Raw genomic sequence first — 27,357 nt, 5'->3', positions numbered from 1 at the left:
CTACCAAATTCAAGTTGGTTTGGGGGATTTTATTTCCTGACCAAAACTGTTCTACAAGCCAGATCTTCCACAAATCGACCCTATCTATGGGAAACAAAGCTTTTGTTTTTAGTGTCCTGAGACAGCTGGGCAGCGTTTTCTGAAAAGACTGGTGCTGAACTGAGAAAACACAGAAATACGGGCTCTCGAGCTTTTTATCGTCTGAAAAGTTTTGTAAGACCTGATCAGTGAGTAGCACTCCTCAGTGGAGATGAAATGTAGTAACTCACACAATGGTTTGAATGTGGAGTTCCACGCAGTGCATCGAGAGTGGGAGCGGAGCTGTTCGTGTGCTCCCTCAATTAGCACTGATCAGGCACAGATAAAGTTTCTGTTTTATCCTATTTGTCTGTTAGTCTTTCAAACTGAGACCATTTTAACAAGATGGCAGCATAGGTAAACACAGCTCGCCTCCTCGCACAACCACATCAAAATCACAACTGAAATATAGAGCAACCCTCACTCAGAACCATCAGAAACCAAATAGAATGGAAGTCTGACAACTATGAAATTAAAGAAACCACATCCGTCCACACTGGTGGGAGGAACGGAGATGCAGAAAGGGCTGGTCCCACATCCACATGGAGTGGATGAAAATTCAGGAAGGATACCTTGAGAGCAAGGAGTCCTAACCCCACAAGGCACCCCCAACCGCCGGCCCAGGGTTCCAGCACTAAGATAAGTTGCCACAACTTCTGGCTGCAAAAACCAGCGGGGACTGAGTTGGCGGAAGAAACTTCTGAAGTCCCAAGTAGTTCCTCTTAAAAAACCTGCACACGGACTTAATCAGACTCATTCCCTCTGGGCTCTAGCTCCGGGGTAGCAGCTTGAAAGACAGCAGTGGCACCCAGGAGGAACTGAAGCATCTGGCATCAAGTCAAGAGCTGGGGGACAGCTCTTTCCCAGACAGAAAGGCAGGCAGAGGCCATTGTCCCTTTTCTGAATCCTCCCCCCACATTGCCACAGAGCCAGCAGTCTGGTGCTGTATCTGAGACTGCGTCACTGTGGCTAACACTGTTTGCCCCACCTAGGAGATCCCCAGAGACCCTCTCTCATCCAACTTCCATGCCCACCCAAGCTGCTTTTCCAATGGTTAGTCTTGGCTCATGCTTCACAACTTCCTAAATCCTCTCAAACAAGCAGCAGCTGGCTTCAGTGAGCCCCATTCCCAGATTCACAGCTTGGCTTCACCTGGAAATCCCCAATCCCGGCACAAGTAGCAGCCATCTCTTATTGCTTTATAGCTCAGGCAGAGTGGCCCTGGGCAAAGCACAGATGGGGGCTGACCTTGGCCTGCACCTCCTGGGAAACCCCAGGGCCGGCGCACCCAGTAATAGCTACAGACCACATTGGGGCACCACCTCCCTGCCCCCCACCCCACCCCGCACAGCTGATCCTCCACTGAGGGCTGAGGTTGGTGGCCAGTGGCCACAGCCAGTCCTGGCAGCTGACTTGCATCATTTGCACCACACAGGTGCCAGAAGGAGAAGAGAAAGAGCAAGAAATTGGACATCTATTTGAAAAAATAATAAAGAAAACTCTAATTTGGTGAAAGAAACGGACATGCACGTCCAGGGAGCATAGACAGTCCCAAACAAGATGGATACAAAGATGCCCACTCTAAGATATAATTAAAATGCTAAAGGTTAAAGAGAAAGAGGAAATCTTAAAAGCAGCAAGAGAAAAGCAGTTACCTACAGGGTAATTCCCATAAGACTATCAGCGGATTTCCCAAAAGAAATTTTGCAGGCCAGAAGGGACTGGCAAGAGATATTCAGTCATGAAAAACAGGGACCTACAGCCAGGATTGCTCTACTGAACAAAGCTGTCGTTTAGAATCGGAGGGCAGATAAAGTGCTTCCCGGACAAGAAAAACAACTAAAGGAGTTCATCGTCACCAAACCATTACGTGAAATGTTAAAGGGACTTATTTAAGAAAAAGAAGATCAAAACTATGAACAACAAAATGGCAATAAGTACATATCCGTTAACAATTCAACCTAGAAAGCCAACTACGCAAACAAGAAGAAGAGAGACAGAATCATGGATATGGAGAGAGTTTTGATGGTGGCGAGATGGGAGGGGATGTGGGAGAACCGGTGAAGAGGTGCGGGGAGTAAGTACAAACAGGTAGTTACAGAATAGCTGTGGGGATGTAAGGCACAGTATAGGGAAAGGAGCAGCCAAAGAACTTATACAAAGGGCCCATGGGCACAAACAATGGTGAGGGGAATGCCTGAGAGGGTGGAGGGGGGCCAAGGGGAAAACTTGGGACAATTAATCACATACCAGTTTTTTGGGGACTATAAGATGCACTTTACCCTCCCCCCCAAAATTTGGGAGGAATAGTGGTTGTTAATGCTGCTGTTGAGTTCTGTTTATATTTACATTGGTGAAATATTATGTTATTTATGTTATTAAATATCTTACCACATTTTTTGCTTCAAAAAATTTTTTCCTATTTTCCTCTAAAACCTGGGTGCGTCTTATGGTCCAAAAAATGTGGTAATCAAAAAAACAAAATAACAAATATTGATGATAAAGAGTATAACCCACAGGCAGACCTATACTATAAGTTGAAATAAAATATTCTGAATAAAAAGGCAACATTTTAAAGTAGGGTAGCAAACGGTAGCAAAAAAGCAGTTCTTTAAATATATAAAACAAGCATTTTAGGCAAAAATCCAGATTATACAGTTCTGGGCAATCTGAAGGAGAATCGTCTGTTTCCTGGAAGGGCTTGCTTCTATGGATAAAATAATAAGCGATGACGTAGAGCCCCCCCCCCCCGCCCCCGTCTGCCCCCATCCTGCCAACCCCGGCTTGGAGAGCTTTAATTAGAAAGGTACTATGCAGATTAAAGTCTTAGCCACACTCAACTCCTCCCTCGGCCTGAGGAGCATCACAACCACTGAGAATCTGGTGTGTGACAGGATATTGCCAAAGGCCTTCTCCATGTACACCGTACCCCACCAAGCTTAAAGAGAGCACCCAGGAAGTGGGCTATCTGTAAGAGGGACAGGTGGCCTGTTAACACATCCATGATGCAACTCACGTATGTCCCTGTCCTGTGGATGGAGCACTGAAAGTGTCCAGAGCCTGGCTTCCACGCGGAAGTGTAACAGTTTTCAGTGCAGAAGGCTTGACACCACCTCCCAGACGGAAACCATGGACCCCCTGGGCGCTGCCTTTGGACTTGCCACCCTTGGGCGTTCATGTAAGGGACATGGGAACTAACCACTGAAGCAGGACAGAGTCCAAGCACGCCAACGGCAAAGCCTCGCACTGGACTTACAAGTCCAATGAGAGAAAATGATGGATCAAAGGATTATTTTCGCTTAATGAAGCATCTTGGACTTTGAGCCTCAATGGACTCAGTTTTCAATGGGATATCATGCTCAAGGGCTGGAATTCAGAAATTCTGCTACAGCCATATAACGTCAGCTGTGCTGAGTTTAATTGAAGCAGAAGCCCTGCTGTGCTTGTAATTTAAATTTTAGAAATGGGGGAGGAGGGAGGAGTGGAGAATGGGAAGGACTTTTCCCCCCTCTGAAATTAGCTCGCTGCATTAATCAGAGAGTGGTCGGTCCCGTCTGACTGTATGGCTCAGTAATCTGAACCATCTGCCTCTGCCCACGAGGGAGCTGCCTCTTTAATCCAGCTTACAGCCTGCATCTCCTCCATCAGCACGCCCTGGAAGGGACGCGGCTGTGCATGGTCCTTCGCTCCTGAATGTGTGGCTGTCGTTGAGGCTCTTTGGAGGTTTTTGTCTTTTTTCTTCCTTCAGATTTTGTCTGAGTTTTGGTTTTCTTTGGCGGGGCGCAGAAACAATGGCTTTCTTTATGAAAACTATGATAAGTAACCAGGTAAAGAATTTAGGATTTGGTGGGGGGTCCGAAGAGAAAAAAGAAGAAGGAGGGGCCTCGGATCCTGCCGCAGCCCAAGGCATGACCAGAGAGGAATACGAGGAATACCAGAAGCAGATGATCGAGGAGAAGTGAGTACACGCAGCTTCCTGGCCTTTCCAAAGCAGAGAAGTCCGCACCGGCCTTACCTACCTCGGCTGCCCAGTCTCTTTCTCTTTGCTCTTCCGTGCCTTTCCTCATGCTGTTGGCCTCTCCCCCGAGCAGAGCGCTCGGCCAAAGTGGACGGGTGCCGTAGCGCCAGCCATGCCTATGTTCCACCTGTATGACCAGAAATGAAGACAAGTGAGTCGATATGTCGTTTTTAAGCCGTTTAACACTTTCTGATCTGGGCATATTTTAATTGACCTCAATTTAACTATTCAGATGAAAATTGTGAGCCCATCTATACAGTTTTTCTAAAATTCTCCCTCTTTGCCGTGGATGGGATGACTCAGTGGATTGAGCACTGGTCAGAGAACCAAAGGGTCGCTGGTTTGATTCCCAGTCAGGGCACGTGCCTGGGTTGCAGGAGAGGTCCCCAGTTTGGGGTGCACGAGAAGCAAACACACACTGATGTTTCTGTCCCTCTCTCCCTCCTTTCCCCTCTCCTTTTTAAAAAATAAATAAGTAAAATAAAACTCTCCCCCCTGGCAAGTAGAAAGCTTTCACATTGTGAAGATTCAGGGTTGGCACCTAGAAGAAGAGGGCCTTTAAAGAGCATGTGATGCAAACTTCTTGATCTCCCATGTGAAAAAAAAAGCTTAGAAAGCACAAGGTGACCTGGCTTCTCAAAGACTAGGAATAAATTTGTGACTGTATATTAAGAAAATTTTAAAGCTACAGAAAAATAGAATATAATGAATACCTATATATATATATATATAGGCAGACAATTCTGGGGCCAACAATCAGATGGAACTGACTGCTTTCTGATATTTTGATCTATTTGCCTATAGGTAGAGTAGTTGGAGAGATGATAGAGAGAGAGAGAGAGAGACAGATAGATAAATAGAACACTTTTAAAGTAAGTTATGAGCCTCCTATACTTCACCCCTAGATACTTCAGCCATATACCTCCAAAAAATAAGGACATGCTCCTGGGTATAGAAAATGTAATAAAAATAAAATATTAGTAATAATTTAGGTGGATATTATGGAGTGTATATATCAATAACAATTTTTCACTGCTGAAGACCGATCTTTAAATAAGTGCAATCTATATGTATTTTTAAAGTTCAAGGTAGAATTAATTTAAGAGTCAGTAATCAACTAAGAATCGAGACATCAGTCTTGAGGTTAAATGTTCATTATATGTTACAGAAGAAAAATAACTCTGCCACCATGGCTATTTGCTGACAAGCAAGTACATAATAGCTGCCCGAGTCCAGTTGCTAAGATGATTATAAGTGAAAAGGTTAATGACCTAGAGCAAATTGAGTACAAAGGCCTGCCTTTAATGGAAATCTTGTCTATTGTATTTTTTTCAAAAAGAAAGCATGGCTTAGAAACTACCTAGAATGGTATTATGCTCAACTCTGCAGTAAAGGGAGGCAGTTTAAAAAAGTAGATACAACCATGAAAATGATGTCACTGCTAAGATAATACTTGGCAGGGGAGGGGGGCTCGCAAGGGGATGTTGGGGGGTGGGGCAGAGAAAGCATCATTCCTTAAATATTGGCTGGTTTTGCCTACGGCAGGTTGAAAACCAAGTATAATGAAGAATGAAGAAACAGAAGTAGGACAATGGCACCAAATGGTCTCAGCTCAAGTGGGCTTATAAAAAGAAAATGCTCAGATATTTAGACCACACGCCTGATCCTGTAAAATACTTAATACGCCTGAGCAATCAGTCTGTTGGCAGATAGGACATCTCTCTGATTAACCAATGTCCTGGTTTTCTTTCATTTTATTTCTGGACAGATCAAAGACCAAAACACCTGAATGGTGTGGTCAATCAGTGGATGGGATTGTTTGCCAACTACTCATCTTTGTGTGTGTGTGTGTGTGTGTGTGAGAGAGAGAGAGAGATAAATGTATGTAGTTACCTAATATAAGAAATAATAGCAAGACAGTGGGGCCAGCCTGCTTCCACGTGGCAAGAGGCATGACTTCTCATCCATTGCTCAATTTTTCAAGAGCTTCACCACCAGGAGTGCAATACAAAGAAGCAGGCATCAATATGGTTCACAAGTTACATGTAGAGAGAGCTACAGACATCAGGGTATATATAAGCACTAACATGAATACTAGCAAACAGAAGCCTTCTACACCTGTCCTCATCACTTTAAAAAAAGTGGCAGGATTGCCCTGGTTGGTATGGCTCAGTGGATTGAGTGGCCTTTGAACCAAAGGGTCATCAGTTCGAGTTCCAGTCAGGGCACATGCCTAGATTGTGGGCCAGGTCCCTGGTTGGGGGTGCACTAGAAGCAACCACACATTGACGTTTCTCTTCCTCTCTTCCTCCCTCACTTCCCCTCTCTCCAAAAAATAAATAAATAAAATATTTTTAAGTGGCAGGATTGACTCCACTAACTGTAAACCAAATCTATTAAACAATGCACTCTACTGCACATTCATTTTTATTTATTTCTCTGTTCCAATTTTTTTCGCTACTGATAACATGAATACTGAAAGAGGTCTACACCGAGATAGAATATTTGGAAAGGTGTCAACAAAACCACAATCTGTTTAGCCCTCCATGCGTCTCAGTTATACTAAAACATCCCTTTACCTTAGCTATGGTACGGCAATTGCTCCAGTACCATTTGTGACTTAAACTCTGCTACGCATCACAAGCCAAAACATAAACACTGAAATCATGAAGCACTTTAAGACAGCATAGGATATCTTTGCAACTTGGAAGGAGGCAAAGATTTCTTGGACATGACTCTAAAAGCAACAACCATGAAAAAACTTTTTTGCAATTTTTATTTTTATTTTTTAATTGTTATTCGAGTACAGTTGTCTCAATTTTCCCTCGCACCACTCTCCCCCATCCTAAGAATTTTTAAATGACAAATTAGATGTTATCAAAATTAAAAACTTGTGCCTCAGAAGACACCATTAAGAAGATAAATAGGCAAGACACAAACGGAGAAAATAGTTGCGTAACATACCTGATGAAGGACTAGGATCAAGAATATATAAAGAATTTCTATACTCTATGATAAAAGCAAAATAAAATGAGGAAAAGAGTTGAACAAATACTTCACAAAGATATACAAAAGGCCAATTAGGACATGGGGGAAAAAACCTGGTATTTTAGAAATGAAAATTAAAATCACACAAAGGTATTATTATTACACACCCCCCAGAATGGCTGGATGTAAGTAACTGGAATTCTTCTGGTTACTGAAACGTAAGATAGCGTAACCCCCTGGGAAAAGGTCTGACAGTTCCTGATAAAACTACACGTAGCCAGCCCAGTTACCCTCCCACTCAGTAATTCCATGCTGAGGTCTCACCTCGGATAAGGGAATATACCCATTCACAGAGAGATTGTACAGAAATGGTCACGGCAGCTTCATTCGCAGGAGCCCCAAACAGGAAATGGCCTGGCTACCCAACGGCGGCAGAATGAATGAGCAGACATGAGGTGTTCATAGGGTAGAATATACTCGGTAATAAAAAGGAACTAGCGACTGATAAATGAAGGACCTGGATGAATCTCAGAAGTTTCGTACACTGAGTGAAAGAAGCCTTCTACAAAAGGATGCATCTATAGTGTGTGGTTACATCTGGGTCATGTTCTACAATGGACGACACCAATCTGCACTGGCAAAAAGATGCTGGTTACCTCTAGGACTGAGGAGTAGGCGCTGTTTGGGAATAGGGATGAGGGAATCTACTCAGCTGACAGTGATGTTTCTTATATCTTAATAGGGGTTTGAGTTATAAGCAGAAACAGAATCAATAGGACAAGATGTTAGAGATAGATAACTAATAGATGATAAAACTATCAACAAACACATAACTGTAATTGATGATATGCGTGTTAAAGTGTGGGAAAGAGTACTGATATTTGTAACTTTGAAATGCATCAACAAATAAGGTGGATAAATGCATGGTTAGAGGAAGATGAATACATGATAAAACATGTCTAGTAAGATGCTCATGGTAGAATCTAGAGGGTGAGTATACAAGTTTCACTGTACATCTGACATTTTTCATAATAAAATATTGGGAGGAAAAAACCTCCTGCTTCTGCCCATGCCCCAGGTCACTGACGTCACAGGTAGGTCACTTGCTCTGCTTCCCTCTCCAAACTAGCAGGTTGAACCCAACATTCCCTCCTGCGGGGGGCCTGGCCAGGAGTTCTGCAGGGGGTAGGGGGTTCAGGGAGTGTGCAAGCCCAGGGCCAGCACGGGCAGCTCCAAGTGTGTCTGTCGCAGCCCTGCCTTCCGTCAGCCTCTCTTGTCGTGGTTACGATGATTTCAAAACTTACGGTCAAGAGTAGAAACCAGTGTAGCCACCTGAAAATGAAACCGGGAGTTTATCCTCATGCAAATAACGCTTCACACAAACATGCTTCGCCAAACGCATGAGCAGAAAGAAATCCCATCAGGCCCCACTGGGGCCTGAACCAGGAACCAGGGAGCTGCTGTGAAGCCACAAGCCCTCTTTCCATCTCCGGCCATGGCTTCTGTCTCCACGTGGCAGGGTTGCTCTTCCCTCTCAGCCATCAGGTCTCTCCTCCATCAGTCACCCAGACCACAATGCCCTCCATGCCCACCTGTCACAGCCCCAGCCACCCTGCGAGTCTGTCTTCCTCAGTCCCAGTCCCCAGTTCCCAGAGCAGAAGAGTCATTTACCCAGCTTGGTCCGACCCAGTGCAGTCAGAAAGCAGGGGCATGTTTGTAAACCCGGTCCCCAGCAAGGCACTTCTGGTGGAGGATGGGGGAAAGGGGCAGTACTGTGAACTTTGCCGACGTCCCAAAGGTGACCTCTTATGAAAGCGAGGTAGTTTATTTCAAACCCACGTGATTGTGAGTCCAGTTCGGGGGTCCCCAGAGCACTTCTCAGTCTTCCCCATTTTGTTTGGGATGCCTCCTTCCAAACAGGGAAGGGAACCCCCTAGAAGGAAGTGACAAGGAAGGGGAACGGCCTTCTATTACATCCCCAAATACCACGTGCCTCCAAAGCACCCCCCTTCCTGCGTGTCTTAGCTGGCCAAAGAATTGCTCAGGAGCTTCTTAGAAATGTAGCTTCTGCCCCTCCCTGCACCCCCCTGCACCCCCCACCCCTCCACCACACACACACACACACACACACACACAACCACCCACCCCACCCCCCCACCCCACCCACCCCCATCAGTTCCTCTGAGCAGGGGCTGCCAGGTCCTGAGCTTTCTGTACCCTTTGATCCTTTCTTCTACTCTTTTCCTTTTAGGATGGAAAGAGATGCTGCATTTACACACAAAAAGGCAGAGAGGGCCTGCCTCAGAGTTCATCTCAGAGAAAAGTACAGACTTCCAAAGGTGAGACCACATTTTACATAATAAAAAAATGGAGAATGTTTGGTTATCAGCCAAGGAAGCAAAGGATCATGCTCATGAACACATATATATTCATGCGTGTGTGTATATATATACATATTCATGCTTATATCCACACACACACACACACACACACACAGAGTAGTCCTCCCCTATCTGCAGGTAATACATTCCAAGCCCCCAGTGGATGCCTGAAACTCTGGATATTACAGAAGCCTGTACTGTATACACTATATTTTTTCTCATACTCACAGGCTTATGATAAAGTTTAACTTACCAATCAGGCACAGTGAGTGACTAACAATAATAACTAATAATAAAACAGACCACCTCTAATAGTACATTGTAACAAAGGCCCCATGACTGTGGCCTTAGTAAGTAAAACAAGGGTGACTTGCACACAAGCCCTGGGGTACTGGGACAGTCCCTCTGATGGCCAAGATGACCACTAAGTGGCCAAGGGGCAGGAAGTGTACACAGTGTGGGGACACTGGACAATTACCCCAAAGGGTAATTCACGTCTGAGGCAGGACTAGCGTGTGAGTGCATCACGCCACTCAGAAGAACACGCACATTAAAATGCATGAATTGTTCATGTCTGGAATTTTCCATTCACTGTTTCTGGAGTGTGGTCGACTGTGTGCAACTGAAACCACAGGAAACGAAACTGGATAAAGGGAAGCTGCTGTATATATGTATTCTATACCTATCCATACATATATATGAATACACAAATGAGACATACGCATTTATGTCTTAATCTTAATGGAGGCATTTTGGTGTAAAAAGCAATGAACTAGGGATTCACAAAGACTGGATCCCAGTCAATCAGCCTCTGTGAACTTCCATTTCCTCTCAACAAGATGAAGTTAATACCTATAGATGACACTTTAATGTACATTTATCTACAGGCTATAGGACTGCTATGTGTAAATTCATGATGGGGAAACTCATCTCCACCGCCATTCACGGAGCTCCAAGTGCTGGGCGCTGGTCTAAGTGCCCTGCCCCTTCCGCTTCGTCCAATCCTCTCAACAGCCCTGTGAGGCAGGTTCTCACACAGGGGAAACTGAGACCCAAAGAAAGGGCCCTCCTGCCACAGGCCACCCAGCCGGAGGGCAGAGCCCAGCGTCTTCACGGCCATACTGTCCTGCCTCTCTGTCCAAGGAGTGATTGCTTCCCTCCTTCGGGGAGCGATGGGGTAGGTCTGCCCATCACCTGCCACCATCTCCCTCGTCATGGCTGAAAGGACCAGCAGCACCATGCCCGGTGGCTGTCCCAGGTTACACGTTCCCCTCCCACCTGCCCCCCGGAGGCTGGCCTTCAATAGCCTCCAAGGCTAGAAAGGTGCGCTGGGGGACAGCCGCATTTCCCAGCCCCACGATCAGAGCTCGGTGACAGTTTCCTCTCTGGGCAATGCGGCCTCTCCTGTCCAAGCCAGACCCTGGCTCCAGGAGGAGCGCCCCGCCGCGGCAGCGGGCAGGAACCCGATCCAGGCCCCTTGCGCCCCCTGGTGTCCCCAGTCGCAGCGGGCGCACGCAGCCCGGAGGAAATGCGCCCTCACTGTGACTGTTCTCAGTCCTTCCGCGAGGACCGTGGGTTGTAGCAGAGATGGTGGGAGAGTCCACTCTTTTCATTGCGCGTTTTAGTCTAAAGCAGTTGCTGTGCTAGCAAGCCTGGAGGACCCTGGTGGGCCCTCCTAGGCGCAGTTGTCACAAAGCAGCAGGTGGCAGCCCAGTGAGAGACCTGGGTGGGGGCAGGCTGGGAGGGGGGCTTGGGAGCAACCAGCCCCTCCCAGGCATGGTCTGCCAGGACAGAGGCTTTTGCTGTCTCCATTCAGGGTAACAGGGACAGCAAGGGGTTTGGGAAGGACTAACAGGATTTATGGGACTGGGGTAGGCAGCCCTGAGAGAGGATGACTTCAGGAAAATGACAGCTGTGGCAAGAGTCCTGGCCAAGCTCTGATTCTCACAGGGTGCCAGGTCCCTGCATCTGGACAGGCTCATGCCACTGTGCTTGCGGGACTGTGTTAAGACTTCCTTTGATTTTGCAGAAAAACGCTTTAGAGTGCCATCCGAAAACCATGACGGGAATGGACGTGGTAGGTTTTCATTTCCTAGATGCTCCCAGAAGGGGCGAGGAGGCCCTGGCACACCTGGCAGCGCCTGTGGGCACCACGGTGGCTGGGAAAGCTCGAGATCATGGCAATGTGCCCAGTGAACTGTAGGGAAGGGGAGGGGGGGCTGACCGGCCAGTGTTACAGTCTCGGAGCAGCAGGAGAGGGACAAAGGCCTGGGCCACCTGCTGGGTTGGACATGGGACAACAAAAGCCCAAGTCACTACAGGCATCTCCCTCAAGGGCTGGCATCTTGATGACTGGACTTAAATGATTCCTTATCTGATTTCTGCAACTAAAAATGGCCATCAGGGTGCATATACAAAGGAATATTATACGGACATGAAAGGGAGCAAGTCCTGCCATTTGTGACAACATGGGTGGATCTTGAAGCCATTATGCTAAGCGAAAGAAGTCAGAGAAAGACAAATACTGTGTGATCTCACTTATATGTAGAATCTTTAAAAAATGAACTCATACAAGAAGAGGACATATTGGTGGGGGCCAGAGGCAGGTGGTAGGTGTGGGCGGAATGGGCACAGGGGTCAAAAGGACAAACATCCAAGTAGAAGGTAAATATGCCCTGGGGCTGTGATGTACAGCATGATGGCTGCTTTTAAAAATGGTCATCAAAAGACAGCAGTAGAACAATGGTATTGTCATTAACAATTAGCGATAAACTTCAGGCCGGGCAGGGCTACCTGGGGAGCACACCGGAAGCCCTTCCTCCATCCCACTAAGCCCCTCCCAGCGCAGGCGTGGGCTCCTGAGTCACCAGGGCTCCTTGACCCCAGTGTCTGAGGGTTAGTTCTGTTTTTGTTGACCTTTTTTTACCTACAGAAAAGCACACGACATAGGTGTCCACCCAATGCACAATCACTAAACTCCTGTAAACTGAGGGACTTCCCCAAGGTCGCAAAGCTCACTGTGGCAAAGGAGGCCTCGAGCCTCCTCACCCTCCGGGCCCTTTTCCATGTCCCATTACCCCCACGCCCCCTAACCTGTGTCTCTCCATCCACGATGGTAGACTTGAGAACCGAGCACAACACCTAACAACAACAACAAAATAATCGCTCTGGGCAGAAGGAAAGGGTCACCAGGGTTTTCTTGGGCTCCTGATAATAACAACCTTCCCCTCCCTCAAGCTTTGCAAAGTTTTTAGCCCTGAGCCGTCTTACAAAGTACATGCAACATGTCCTCCAGCTAACGAGGGACAGCCTGGGCACCTCACCCACAATTCACCAGGGTCACGTCCGGGTTGCATAGCTAGCAGGAGGCAGTCCCAGGCCCTTCCCTTTACCCAGGCCCAACAGAGAGCAGATTGGAGGAAGAAATCTTCCCGGGAGCTGTCAGGTCTAATGAAGATAACAATGTCACATTTGGGAATCAAAACTGTATTTTCCAAATTAATTATTTGGCTGGCATTTTCCATGGAAGTGGGTGAGGTCGCCCCATTGCTGACTGGGGAAAGGAAGCTTAGGCTGCAAGAAGGAGCCGTGTGGGTCCTCGCCCCGCGCACACACTGTAAAAGCCCCGCCTCCAAGGTGCTTGCTTATTGTCAGAAGCAATATCGCTTATCATACTCCCGTCTTCTGATGGCCAATTTCAATTGCAGTGATGATGTAAAGAGCCAGGTAGGCACAGTGGTCAGAGGGCAGTGATCCGAAGCCCATCTAGCTAAGCACAATGGTCTCCTTCGTGTTCACACACATGTCCCCGCTGTTGATTTCCTCTGGTTTTCGGATCCCTAGTAATTCAAGGACCTCCAGGTCTACAGGAAGTCATGATGCTTGTGTTAGATTTGGGTCCTCTTCCATTGATCCTGTATTTTCAGGTTTTTCTCTCTGTTGGCCTCTCTTTTACAAAGGAGTTGAATCTCTCCCCACGAAAGCAAGCAGCACTTTTGAAGTAAGCGAGCCCTCCTAGGGGTGGCCCCTAAAGGCCTGGTTGCCTCTGCTCCACCGAAACTTCCCCCTTCAGACTCAGCCAAATCGCTCCACTGTTTTCGGTTTCTCTTTGGTTCGTTAAGCACTGGTCACTGTTCCTCCCTGAAGCCTTCACTGTCCTCAGCTTCTGGATACCACCCTCTGGTTCTCCTGCTCCTTGAACTGTTTCTTCTCTGTCTTCTTCACGGGTTACCCTCCCCGTCTCTGCCCAAATTTGGGAACATTCCAGGTGCCCCCTCGGATGCCTGCACCTTGCTGTTGCTTCCACCTACCATCTACCTGTGTGTTGATGTGCAGACCTTGAACCTACACCTCTTCCTGATTGTCAGTTCTCCTCGGGCCCCCTCCAACCTCATATCCAGGACAGAGTCCTTCCTTATCCCTTCAACCTGCCCTTCTTCGTGCCTTCATTTTGGAAAGCCCTTCCCCCAGCCTGGAAACAGGAAGTCACCCTTGGCTCTTCCCTCCGTCTCCAGAAATCACCAAGTCGCCCCAATTTCACTGCCTAAATAGTTCCCAGCCCCACCCCCCAATGCAGACCTCGTCATTTCTTACCTCTTTTAATTACAACACAGTAGCTTTTCGACTTTGAGTCTTGCTCCCCTTAAAATGGCAGAGCAAGGTTTCCAAAATGCAAATCTGATTCTGTTCCTCTCTTGTTAAAAGAAAAAAAAGGCCCACCATAACTTTTTGGGATGAAGCTCAAACCCTTGGCACCTACACTTTTGTGTGGCTCCTGTGGTTCCAGCCTTGCCCCTCGCCACTCCCTGCCTGCTTGGTTTCCTGTACCCCGCCCCCTGTGTGTCCCTTTTGCTCCTGTAAAACTTTCGTCTAGTGCCAGTTCTTCCAGAACCTTCTGTGACCTCCCTCTCCCCACCATCCTCCTTGCTCAGATTACATGTCTCTTATGTCATTACCACCCTGAATGTTGTCACCGACTAGACAGTGAGCCCCTTAACAAAAAGGGGCTCAGTTTTCCCACTGTTGTGCTCAGTGCCTTGTAAGGTGCCTGGCATGCAGAAGTTACACACACACACACGCGCGTGCAAAAGGTTCGCTGAATAATTGATGTTACTGGGGAGAAGGGGAAAAAAAGAAACCACACCCAAAGAACAAAGGACCAAAACCAGCGGAAAGACTATCTGCCCTAAGAGTCATATTAAAATAAATTTTCATGAAAAGAAGAAGTCTGGATTTAACATTATAATATTATAATACAAAATTATAACTTTATATAAAATGCAAAGGCTCCTTGACATTATAATTAAGATGTCACATTTCTTCAAATAAAGGAAGTAGTATGTTACAAATAAAGCCACAAGATTCTGTCTAAAAACAAAGGGGCCCCTCTTCCTAGCCAGTTCAGAATGTATATGTAAGTCAAGCCAAATTAATAAGACGAAACAGGACCACAGTGACCCCTAATCCTATTAATGGACTTGTCAATCTAGGTTAGTCATTGAAAAATAATGTCATGCCCCCTGCTGAGCGCCGTGATTTAGTTACACCTGGTGTTTGTCTGCTGTATTAAGGGCATCACTCAGTCTGAATAAAGATGAAGCCAGAAGACAGTCTGTCAATAGAACTGTCTTTCAAAGTATCACACTGAAAGCTCCATTAGAATTGACTTTAAAATTTGCCTCCTAAAAAAAAGGCGTGATACTGTGAACCTTTCTTTGCCCTTCTCCTTCATGTGAGGAGGGCTGGGGGCTGGCTGGTCAGCAGGGCACCAAATGCCCTGCTTCTGAGCAGCTGTTTCTGGTGGCCCGGTGGCGAGGCCATCAGCAGCCCAGCCGGGTGCCCTCTGTTCCTCGCTCTCCCCCTCGGGGCCCCAGTTCAGTTTGCTCCTTCTCACACCCTTAGGGCTAAACATCCTACTGGGGCATGAGGATGGGACGAAAGAGGCCCAGCATAGCAGGAATTTAATACATGTTTCTTAGCCACACCAGCCCTCTCAGCGAGGCCTCACACCCATCCTGGAAGGCGGGTAGATATGACGCCACCTTCGTAGATAACCCCAGCTGAGAGAGGGTCAGTGGCTTCCCAAGGTTGCGCAGCCTGTGAATAGCAGAGCAAGATAAGACCCCAACCCTCTCTGCCCACTGGCTGTGTTTTCCTGCTGGACCCAGTCCCCTAACCAGCTGAATGACCTTCATGCAGCATTTGCAGCAGACCTGGGTTTCCTCACCCGTAAGTGACAGGCTCGGAGAAGTGACCTCGAAGAGCAGGTTCCCCTGGGGTGCCTGCATGCAGGGAGAAGCACAAGATGGGCACAGCTGGCTCTAGACACTCTGGCTCCATGCAGGCCCGACGCACGCACACTCTCAGTCAACCCTGAAAACAGATGTCTGTCATTGGAGAAGCCGGATCTATGCTGTCTGTCCCGATGTGGACGTGCTGAGGGCTCTTGAAGTAGCTGAAGAGGGAAGACCAGTGCGAGGTAGCCCTGCATGCAGGTCTCAACAACACTCACACCATCATACAGGATGATTTTTAAAAACTCTATTGTCTGGGCCCCATCGCAGACCACGGGAGCCAAACCTCTGCGGCTGGGGCCTGGCCGTCGGTGTTTGTGTGCATTTCCCAAGGGATTCAGAGGCATGGAGAGCATTGAGAACCACTGTCCTTCGGCACAGAACGTAAACCTGACTCTCGCCCTCTACGGCAACTGGCCAAAACAAGGATGAATTCTGCCGGATCCTGACCCCCCAAACCTCAGGCCTATGCCCCCTGGTCTGGCCCAGACCCGCCCCCCCTACTTTGCTGGCTTGTACTTTCTAAGGGATAGGTGTTTGGTGACTGGCTGTAGTCTTCATTCTATATTCCCACTCACCTAAGGTCTTGTGAGCTCTGGCAGAACAGGAACGAGGTGTCGCTGTCACCATGATTAGAGGCCAGAGCAGCACCCTCACTCATGACCAGGACAGTGAAGGGTGGCTGATGAAGACAAGCGACTGGAAGTCCGTGACACCTCCCCAAGATCTGAAACTATCAAATGTTAGATCTACTTACCACAGTGGAAGAAATCCACTAATCTAGCTGTTCGGTACCCTGTAGACCAAAATAGGTAAACAAACCCCAAACAAGCCAAATCTGCCTAGTATCAAACACACTGGTGTTTGCTTAAACACCAGGCTGGGATGATGACGCTCTAACAACCCTTCTGGCGAGCGCTCAGCTTTCTGACTATCCAACCACCTAAGATAGTTTGTCATTGTATCTCAGCTTTGCTACAAGGTGAAGGCTAGTTTATTAAGACTCAGGGCATAGGAAGTCTGGATCCAGGCCCACACTTACCCTTCAGTGAAAAGTCAGAAATCAGTCACAGAGAATAACAAAGGCAGGATACGGGGCTATTTAAATAATGGGGCATTCAGCACTGGTGATTAAGATTATAAATCTGGTTAAAGACCAACAGATTAAAACTGAGTCTGATCAGCCAGCATAAAAATAATTAGTTCTTAACTGTATTATACAATATCCCAAATTGGTACGATTTCTAGAAATGAGAAGACCTCTGAAACAGAACCTCTAGGAATACAGTGTAGCCTACAAGCCCCCTAATTGTGTGCCAGCTCACTTCATTCATTCATTCATTCATTCATTCATTGTGCCATGGTTCTCAGCACCAAACCTCCCCTCCCTGGAGTGGATTCGCTGGGGCTATAATTGCATTTAATTGTAATTGTAATTTGTGGGGAGTAATGAGGCCTCACCGCCTTTCCTAGATGTGCGAATGGTGCCAGAACAGCCTTGGTCTCCCCAGCCTAAGACCTGCCAATGGGCAGCAGAAGGACCAGACACTGCTTGTGTGGCTGCAGACAAGGCCCATCTGCAGGGCGGCTCCTCAGGCGGGAGGGGGCGAGGCTGCCCAAGGCCCTCAGTATAAACCCCACTCAGACTCCCTAACCCAGGGCATCAGACTCACTGTCACCGGGGGCCACATCAAGCCAAGGGGTTGCCTTCAAAGGGCCCAATGTAATTTTAGGACAGTGTAAATGTAACTACTCCCTAACTAGGGGCAAGGAGCTCCCTGCTGCCACTGGGAAGAAACAAGGTGCTGGGCCAGAGAAAACCAGGTGGAGGCTGGATTCGGCCCGCGGGTCTTGTATTTGCCACCTGTGCCTTGATTGCCTGCTCCGTCCTGGCTCTTTCCCTTAAGGACTGATGTTCCCCCACCCTCTGTCTCTGTCTCCATGCCTGCTGTATCCCAGGGACCCTTTCAGCAGGGGCCTTGACACCAAGTGGCCCTTCTTCCTCTAAAATATGAATAGTCATAGGGACCATTTGTCCCAGGCTCAGAAGTGTATAAATCTGCTTCACAACGTCTCGTTCAGGCTGCTCAGCCATCCTCTGAGGGGCCCTCCCACTGGGCACCAGAAGTGCCAGGTGTCTTGCCCCAGGTCAGGCAGTGGGCAAAAGGCAGAACTGAGACTCGAACCAGGTCTCTTGACTGCAAACCCCACAGACTTCCCATTGTCATAGGCTGTCTCCGTGGGACAGCAGTCTGCATCCATGGCAGCTTGTCACAGTACAGATGGGACCCTGGCCCGTGCCTGTCTTAGGTGTGAGGTCGCTCACTTGGTGAGGACCCAGGGCTAATGAGACCAGGGTCCAGATTTGGTTCCACTGCACTTCACTTTGTCCTCTAGCCACTCACCATCCTTGTCGTACCCTTAGTCGTAAGGTGTCCACAGCCCAGGCTGCAGACCAGGGAAACTGAGTCCAGTGCCAGAGGCAACACTGGAAGCACCTGTGCTGCTGACAAACAGTCCGTAGTTTTGTCCTTCTGGAAGGATGGGCCTTATGGGACTGACCACAACGTACACCACACCCACGACTGCTTTAGACTGGACAACTTGGGCCACCTGCCTTGGACAAATGGCTCCCCTCTGTTCCTCCTTGGGCCACCTTCCTTCAGATGGGGTCAGAAGTCTACAGAGCCAAAGGGGCAGGCCCATCCAGAGCCCACACCCCTCTTTTAGACCACACTCTGGCTGCCCAGGACCCCAAATCCTCTGCATGCATTCCAGGGCCAGCCCAGGTCTCTGCACCTGGTCTCATCCTGAGGGTCCACTGAGCTGCTGGTCTGAGTATTGCTACGGCTGAAGGGCAGGGCAGGGCCCCTGAGAACCTCTTGGGCAAGGTCCCCAGGGAGATATGGGACCAGGGACTGGGGGGAAAAGGCCAGGGGCTGAGCCAGGACCTGCGTCAGTACTCACCCTGGGTTCCACAGCCGTGGGGTGGGCCTGACAAGGGGTGGCAAAGCTGGGTCCTCTGGGTTGTTTTCTCCCAGAGTTGAGGGCCCAGTGGCAAATGGGAGATGGGTAGACCTTGGTTGCCAGGAAAACTGAGCCTACTCAGCAAAAATGGGGCCACTCCTAGGCCAGAGGTGAGGAACAGAGAAAACAAGGCCTCCCACCGGGGCTGACCACCCCTACCGGACTCGCAATCACCTGGTGCAAATCCCACCCCTCCCCTCTGAGGGCTTGCTGACGGCCCAGACATCCTGTCACCACCTGGGGGTGGGGGGGGGAGGAGCGGGGAGGGGAGGGTGTCAGAATTCCCAGGAATGCCTTTTCAAATCAAGCGCATGGTGGTTGAGGTGCACAAGAGAAGGCAGGTGTCCTGTGCTGTTTCCTCTCCTCCCTGCAAACTGCCCGAGGGTGATCAGCAAGGAAGGCCAGCTCTAGACAGGTCAATGAAAAATAGACATGGAGGATTGGCTGAGGGCCCCGGGGATTAGCTAACTAATTAATCCCCACAGCAGTTTGACGAGGAACTAATTAATCCACTAAGCGCTTTGAGAGGCCACAGCCTGGCCAAGTGCAGGGAGAGGCTGCAATGACCTCAGGGGGTGACGCTGGGAGTGGACCTTGTCAGTGGTCTCTAGGAGGACCAGTGTGAGGACCTGCCTGAGGGCCGTGGCTCCTCAGTATCAGAAGTCTGCTCTCCAGCTGCGGATCATACTCTCTCCAGAGAAACAGGGACAAGGAACTCTGTGCAAAGGCCTCCAGCTTCTCTAAGAATCTGCCAAAGAAGTGTGGAGGCTGGGGAAAGGCCCTCAGAGACCCAGTGCACAGCTGGAGAGTCAAGTTGACACATCCCCCTGGCTCACAGTTTGGACCTAGAGACAACCGATGTGTGTTTATAGTTAAATCTCTCTACTCAGCAGCCAGGCAAGGGGTGCCTCTCTGTAGGTGCTGACTTTAACTCCTCCTGGGGTCTCAGCAGGTGTCAAAGGTCTTTCTAAAATCAAATCACTGTGGTATGATTAAGAGGCTTGTTCTATCTTTATGTGATCTGTCATGTGCTCTGGTTACTAATTCCAGACAGGGCACAGCATATCGAGGTGGGCCCCCGAGTAGACCTGGATGTTTCCTGCCATTGGCTTCTCCGACGCTCTCTCTAATCTTATCTGCCCCTGAAGCCCCATTGGCCTCCTGTTACAACTAATCTCAAAGAATAATCTGGTAGCAACCATCTGGGAATGTCAACGGCCCTTACCTTTCCCAGAAAAACTTTTTGATTAGATTCTTCTTTCTCATTGCAAAATAAAGGGATTTTTAATACCAAGTGGCATGCTCTTGGAAATTCGGGAACAGCCGTGGCCAGAACCACAGGTGAAATTGTAAGGTAAACGGTGGCTAGACAGTCGGCATGCTGAGTGGGAGCCATGCCGTCGACCATTCATGTGACAAACAAGGGCTGTGTGCCAGACGGGCTTCCAGGTCCCGAGGACGTAGACTGCGGACCACACAACTCCACGCCCATGAGGGGCCCTGGTCTAGCGGGAGGGATGGCAGGGGCAACCGTTGAGCAGAAGTTGCCCCTCAAGAGAGGTGACTAAAATGGCAGAGTACTGTCAGGCCACTGTGAACCCAAACCCCACCCTCCAGAATAAGATCAGCCAGGGCATGGCCTGGGGGGTTGATAGCAGGCAGAGCTTGCAGGGCTGCTGCGAGGGATTGGTATGGGATTCCAAAACTCCGTATCATCGGCATAACAGAGAGGGCTTCTTAAAACACATATTGCAAGGCCCCACCCTGGTGTGTCTGGTTCGGTAGGTTGGGGGTGTGATCATTTGTCTTTGCAACATTCCTAGATGATGCTGAGGCTGCAGGGTCCAGGGACCACACTCTGAAAACTACTGTGCTTGAGGTTCTGATGCACCCAAGTACACTGGAGAGGGGGTGTCTCCACAGGACCTCTGGCCCCATGATGGCCACCAGGCCCAGCCAAGCACGCCATGCCCTTCATTTCTCACCAGACTTTGATTTTCCTGCTGCTGTGAATGTCTGTCTGTCTGCCTGTCTGTCTCTCTGTCTTGGAGTGGTCTCTCTATCTTTGCATTTGTTTTTCCACGTAGAGTGAAATGGATGAGAACCAAATCCACATGGCCGGAGACGAAGTGGATTTGCCCGAAGATCTCCGGAAAATGGTAGATGAAGATCAAGAAGAGGAAGAAGACAAGGATTCTATTCTCGGGCAGTTGCAGAATCTTCAGAACATGGACTTGGACACCATAAAAGAAAAGGCCCAGGCCACCTTCACAGAGATCAAGCAGACGGCGGAGCAGAAGTGTTCCGTGATGTGAGCGGCAGGCTGGGGGCCAACGTGGGGGCCAGGGCCAGTCGGAGGGGACCCTCTCCTATGGAACGTTTCTGAGTGGCATACACTTGAACATAGTGAACAGGGTCAGAAAAACCATGGTGACAAAACTCTCTCCAAGCACATGCACAATGGGGTGATGTTCTAACTGTTCCTGGTAGGATTTTAGCTGGCTAGCACCTGACAGCAGAAAATGATACTTTCCTTTTGTCGTAAATGCGGCGAAGCGTGGAATTTCAGCTGTGAACAATGCAGAACACACATCTGCGTAAAGATCTTCAGCACAGCCAGAAAGCAACAAAAGCCAATGGGGTTTCCTCTTTGACTCCCTCCCTTAGAAGGTAAGGCCTCAACTCATCCAGTCTTTAGCATGACTCCAGGTCCCTTCAGAGGAAGATATGGAAGGTCGCACTGCCACCAGGAGCCCAGGCTGCAGACTTACCAGCAAGCAAAGATCACACCACATCTTACTCCCAGGCTCCTTGACATTGCTGATGCCTCTCACCCAGTGTGGCCCTTGGACAGTTGGAAGCCAGGGGGCAGTAGTGGGAATGGGCTAAAAGATGATCAATGAAGGCAGAGAACAGACTTTGGTGGCCCTTAGTCTTTGTGGAGGCCATGTGAAGAATGGACTTGGGGTGAAACTAGAGGCAGAGGGGCAACTGGGAAGGTCATGGCTGTTTCTACATTCAGTGTTCTCCCCTTTGGTCTGAACTTGGTGAGAGCAGTGGGAGCAAAGGGGCTGGAAACGTGGAGAAATTCAGTCAGTCTCTCTCTGCCTCTCTTTCTCTCTCTGTCCTCCCTCTCCTCTCTCATTCTTTTCTCCACCCCCCCCCTCCCGCCCCAACCTCACCTTCTTTTTCCTCTCCCATCCCACCCCTTCGGACTAGTGTCCAATCAGTCATTCTGTCATTTGGTCCCACAGTCTCCCAGGGCATACACAGATTTCCTTTTCCTAACATTTGCTCTCTTCCAAAAGGGATTGTCCAAAAGACTTAGAACATTTACCTCTGAGACACTGAGAGCCATTTAATCAAAGCCAATGCATGTTCACAGAAGAGATAACTCTTGAAGACAGATTTTATCAAAAAGATCTGCTATTGGAGGGGAAGGAACTAAAACCACAAAGTTAGGGACCGACCTGCTCCACACCCAGAGCCCCTGAGTGTGTTGTATTGGGAGTTTCATGATATGAAAATATGCAAATAAAACAAATGATTAGGGGTCCAGACCCACCCATCTCCAGAATTTTTCCTTCTCCCCCAACTGGAATTCTGTACTCATTAAACGCTAACTCTCCAGTTCTTCTTTTCCCCAGCCTGGCAACCACCATTCTACGTTCAGTCTCCGAACCCTTTTTATTTAATCTTTGTCATATTTTTCCATTACCATTTAGTCCCCTCATACCTCCTCCCCCCCCCGCCCCGCCAGCAGTCACCACACTGTTGTCCATGGCCATGAGTTCTCTTTCCTTTTCGCTCCATCCCTCCACCCCCAGCCACTCCCCACCAGCTGTCATCTGGCCTCCATTGATGAGTCTGTCTCTGTTTTGCTTGTTAGTTCAATTTGTTCATTAGATTCCATATATGAGTGCAATCACATGGTATTTGTCTTTCTCTCACCAGTTTATTTCACTTAGCATAATACTCTCCAGGTTCATCCATGCTGTGGCAAAGGGTAAAATTTTCTTCTTTTTTATGGCAGATTAGTATTCCAGTGTGAAATGTCCCACAGTTGTTTTATCCACTCATTACCGATGGACACTTGGGATGCTCTCGTATCTTGGTGATTGTAAATAATGCTGCAATGAACATAAGGGTGATTATGTTCTTTCAAATTAGTGTTTTAGGTCCCTTCAGATATATTTCCAGAAGTGGGATCACTGGGTCAAAAGGCAGTTTCATTTTTAGTTTTTTGTGGTATCTCCGTGCTGCTTCCCACAGTGGCTGCACCAGTCTGCGTTCCCACCAACTGTGTGAAAGAGTTCCCTTTTCTCCACATCCTCGCCAGCACTTTTTGTTTGTTGATTTGTTGATGACAGCCATTCTAACAGGTGTGAGATGGTATCTCACTGTGGTTTGAATTTGCATTTCTCTGATGATTAGTGAGGTGGGGCCTCTTTGCACATGTCTGTAGGCCATCTGTATGTCCTCTTTGGGGAAGTATCTATTCAAGTCCTTTGCCCATTTTTTCTGAAATCAGAGGAGATCGGGTGTGTTCAGTGTGGTATGGCTGTGACAACCCTCCCTCCCCATTTTTAATTGGGTTGCTTGTTTTTTTGGTGTTGAGTTTTGTAAGTTCCCTCTCTGAATTTGACTACTGTAGGAACCCCTATGAGTGGAGTGTACAAAATTTGTCCTTTTATGCCTGGCTTATTTCACTTAGCATAATGTCCTCAAGGTTCGTATCTGCTGTAGACTATGTCATCATTTCCTTCCTTTCTGAGGCTGAATAATATTTCATTGGATGTACATACCACATTTATTTATCCAGTCATCCATCCATGAACTCTTGGGTTGTTTCCACCAGATGAGTATTGTGAATAATGCTACTATGAGCATGAATGTACAAATATCTATTCTAGGCCCTGGCCAGGTGGCTCAGTTGGTTAGAACATTGTCAGAATACACCAAGGTTGTGGGTTCAACCCCCAGTCAGGACATATACACAAATTAACCAATAAATGCATAAATAAGTGGAACAAATTTCTCTCCTTCTCTTTCTCTTCCTTTCTCTCTTTCTCCCAAATCAATAAATGTAAAAGTTTGAAAAATGTCTATTCTAGTCTCTGCTTTCATTTTTTTTCAATGAACTTGGGTGGAAGTTCACTCAGAAGGAGAATTGCCAGATCATCCTTAGGTTTTTGTCTACATAAGAAATAACAATTTAAATAGAAAATAATACTGGATATAAAGCTGTAGTTGAAAAATAAAATTTAAATATATATAAAATTAGAAATATGCAAACATTTGAATATAAACTTCCACAGTAGCACTAAGTCCAAAAGATATCACAATGGCACCCTGACTGGTGTGGCTCAGTGGGTTGGGCATCGTCCCCCAAAGTGAAAGGCCGCCTGTTCAATTCCCAGTCAGGGCACAGGCTTGCATGTGGGTTTGCTGCCCAGTTGGGGCACATACAAGAGGCAACTGATCTTTTGTAACTCACTGAGGTGTAATTTACATTTTAATTGCTTTTCTCTATGTGTGTAAGCCTTCACAATACATAAATTGTATATTTTTTAAAAGAGTAGTTTGGGGAGCTATAAAAATTATGCTTGGAGAATGTGATAAAATTGGGTATCATACAAATTAAATTCAGATTCAAAACTCTTGTAATTTTTTGCCTTTTGATAAAACCTTTCATCCAGGAAAAATCCCAAAGCTTACCAAAAGTAGAAATACACATCAACAAATCCCCATGTATCCAAGGTTAGCCCTAAAGAGCTGCTATCCTTGGAAAAGTACACTCTATTGTTACAGCTTCATCTATGAGCTGACCGCCTTATTTTTGGATGGTGTCTGATTCCTGGAGCTACAGAAAGATAGCAGGTACGTACCAAGGGACACAGTGCACTTGTTTCCTTATGTCATTTCAAAAACCCTTTAAAGATTTCCAAGCTGTATTTCTTTACAACTCATTCCCTTAACTTACCCTGAAGCATGTGGTGAGCTCCTGACCCCGGAGTGAAGATCCTTCATGGGCGCAACCTGAAAACCATACTGAAAGCATCTGGTGGTTCAAGGGGCTAATTGGCTTGGTCAGGACATAGAAGATCTGCATTTTGAGGGATTAAGGGGTCAAAGGATAAAGTACAGTAAAAATAGACAAATAGATGTCCATAAAATTGCTGTCAATTGTAAAAGTAGACTAAGGCTATTAGGCTGCAGTCCAGTTGCAGGAGCCACTTTGGAGAAAGAATGGGGTTCTTTAGGACCCTGCATCCCACTCAGAGGGCAGGGGGCGGGTCTGAGGGCACTGGGCTCTCCCTCCACCCACACTCCCATCAGTGCTGAGGCTGACAAGACTGGGGTAGGTGGGACTGGCTTTGGAAAACGAGCAAATGATTTCTGTGGACAATTCGGGGAGGAGAGCAAAGCAGTGTGACATCTTTCAAGCATCTGGAAAACAATACTGTAGAAAAACTCCCGGAAAACTGATTATAAGAATGAGGGGGAAAATGCACACTTGCGCTAATTAACAGCTTGTGAAATTAGACAAGTTACTTCACTTGTTTGCTCACCTATAAAATAGAGTTCCTTGCGGTTATGCATGAAATCAACCACCACTATGCGCGGCAGACATTCTGGGTGCCAAGAGAAAAATTCTCATTCTCACGCAGCTTAGATTCTACCGAGGATACAATAGACGAGTAACAAACAAGTAAACCAATAATAATAAAGTGGTTTTGGAGAGTGGAAGGTGCTATGAGAAAAAGAAAATGATAGTAAGGGCCATGTGGCCTTTGGGGGGGTGGGCATTTGAGGCAGTGAAGATAGTCTGCAAAGGTCCTGGGACAGGAAAAGCCCTGGAGGATTTCAGGGAGAGGAAAAGGCCAATGCGGCTGTAGCTCAGTGAGCAAGTTGGGGCAGATTGGAGAGTAGCCAGAAGTATCCAATGAGGCTCTTTGAGAAACGAGGAAGGGGTGAGTCTTACAGAACAGAGCACAGAATTCGAATCTTACCCCAAGTGTAAGAGTAGGCCTCTGGAGGGAAGTGTGCAGGGAGTGGCACGATCTGGTTTATATTTTTGAAAGGTTATCTGGCTGCCGAGTGGAAAGTGGAGAGTAGGGAGCTGAGAGTAGCAGGCAGGAGACCAGATAGAGGCTGATTCAATAATCTGTCCAGGCAAGATGGGACGATGGCCTACAATACGGAAGAGACAGAGAAGGGTGTCCAGATATGAGAAATATCCCAGAAAGACAGCCAAAGGGGTGTCCTGAATGTGGGTGGGATAGGGAAGGGAGCATTATAATAATACGGACCCCCACAGGGTGCTGTGAAAAATGAAATGAGAATTGGCTCCCTGATGATTTTATTTTTTCAAAACAAATAGGAAAAGAAGAGAGAAGCATCTTGAAGATGGCCAAACTGTGGGTGGGAGTTGGGTCAAGGCTGTTGCAAAGTGGGGAGCCCTGCATTTGTCTTCTTAGCGCTGTGAGAGGATTGACTGGCTTCCAACCACTGTCCCCTTGAGATAAATGTCTCTGGTGCTTCCCCTGGATACTCTGAATTAAATTAGTTTAATTAGGAAACACAAAGAATTATCTTAACATAGCTATGCCCCTAGTAACTCAGGGTTTAAAAAGGCCCATTTTTTTGGCAGGAACCCAAGTTTCTCTTTTCTATTTACATATTCTGAGGTAAGGATGTAAATGTTCTCTTTTTTGGGGGGGGAGGCAAAAAGGTAGACAAATGTCTCTTATCCAATAGATCATGTTAGTTTTAATAATACTACTTTCTGATTTCTTTCCTCTTGAATGGTATGCTACTAAATATTTAAAAGCCACTCATGGGCAGAGGAGGGAGAATGCCTGGATTTTTAGAGTGTGCCTATTTCTGTGGGAGAAATCATCCCACTAGGGTGGACTGCAAGCTCCTAATGTGACATCACTGAGCTCAGAGCTGGGAAGAGGGGCTAACCATTGGTTCTCACAGCCAGTCCATAAGAATATCAGTTGTTTGCCAAGGAGCCATGCAAATCTATTGCCAAAGGATCCTGTTTTTCTTACATAGGCTACTTGGATTCTGGCATCAGCTGCAAAAGCAAGCTCAGGGCTATGGGAATCAGGTTGGTAAGTGATTGGGGAGTCATATGAAAAGTAACTTCATTGTTTGTGTACAAGAAATGCATTCCTCCAGGTACACACAGACTTACTCTGAGTCCTGGTACGGGACATCCCAGTGCAGGACCAGATAGCTCAGCACGGCGTGGTGAAGGCACAGCGGCTGAAGGGAGAGTTGGGGAGTCCAAGATCTGCCGCAGAGGCTCTGTTCATCTTGGGCAAAACTGTTAGTCTCTCTGGGCCCCCATTTCCACATCGATTAAGAAAAGGTGGGAGCTGCAAGTGAGAGACCCCACACCATAATCACCAAGTGTGCCCCTTCTAAGCCTTAAACACGTGCTTCTCTAAAATAACAGAAAACTAAGTTAAGATTAGTTTTATGCTGTTGTTCCCCAAAGAATCATAATTGGGAAGCCACGAGAACATCAAAGGAGGAGATGCCTCTTGCTAATTACTGG

At 47.6% G+C, this 27,357-nt stretch overlaps 1 protein-coding gene across 1 annotated transcript; it reads left to right on the top strand.

The window, feature by feature from the left end:
- The first annotated feature begins 3,553 nt into the window (after positions 1–3,553).
- On the top strand, positions 3,554–21,933 carry CPLX4 (complexin 4). The gene is made up of 3 exons (XM_037035190.1): positions 3,554–4,036; positions 9,336–9,423; positions 20,873–21,933. Exons 1-3 carry the CDS (start codon positions 3,870–3,872, stop codon positions 21,098–21,100), a joined length of 483 nt encoding a protein of 160 aa, XP_036891085.1. The 5' UTR covers positions 3,554–3,869; the 3' UTR covers positions 21,101–21,933.
- The last annotated feature ends 5,424 nt before the right edge of the window (positions 21,934–27,357 follow it).

This window comes from Sturnira hondurensis, unplaced genomic scaffold, assembly GCF_014824575.4.
Source record: "Sturnira hondurensis isolate 20B ecotype Veracruz unplaced genomic scaffold, ASM1482457v3 Scaffold0001872, whole genome shotgun sequence".
Lineage (NCBI taxonomy): Eukaryota > Metazoa > Chordata > Mammalia > Chiroptera > Phyllostomidae > Sturnira > Sturnira hondurensis.
This window is presented reverse-complemented; position numbering and strand designations above follow the sequence as displayed.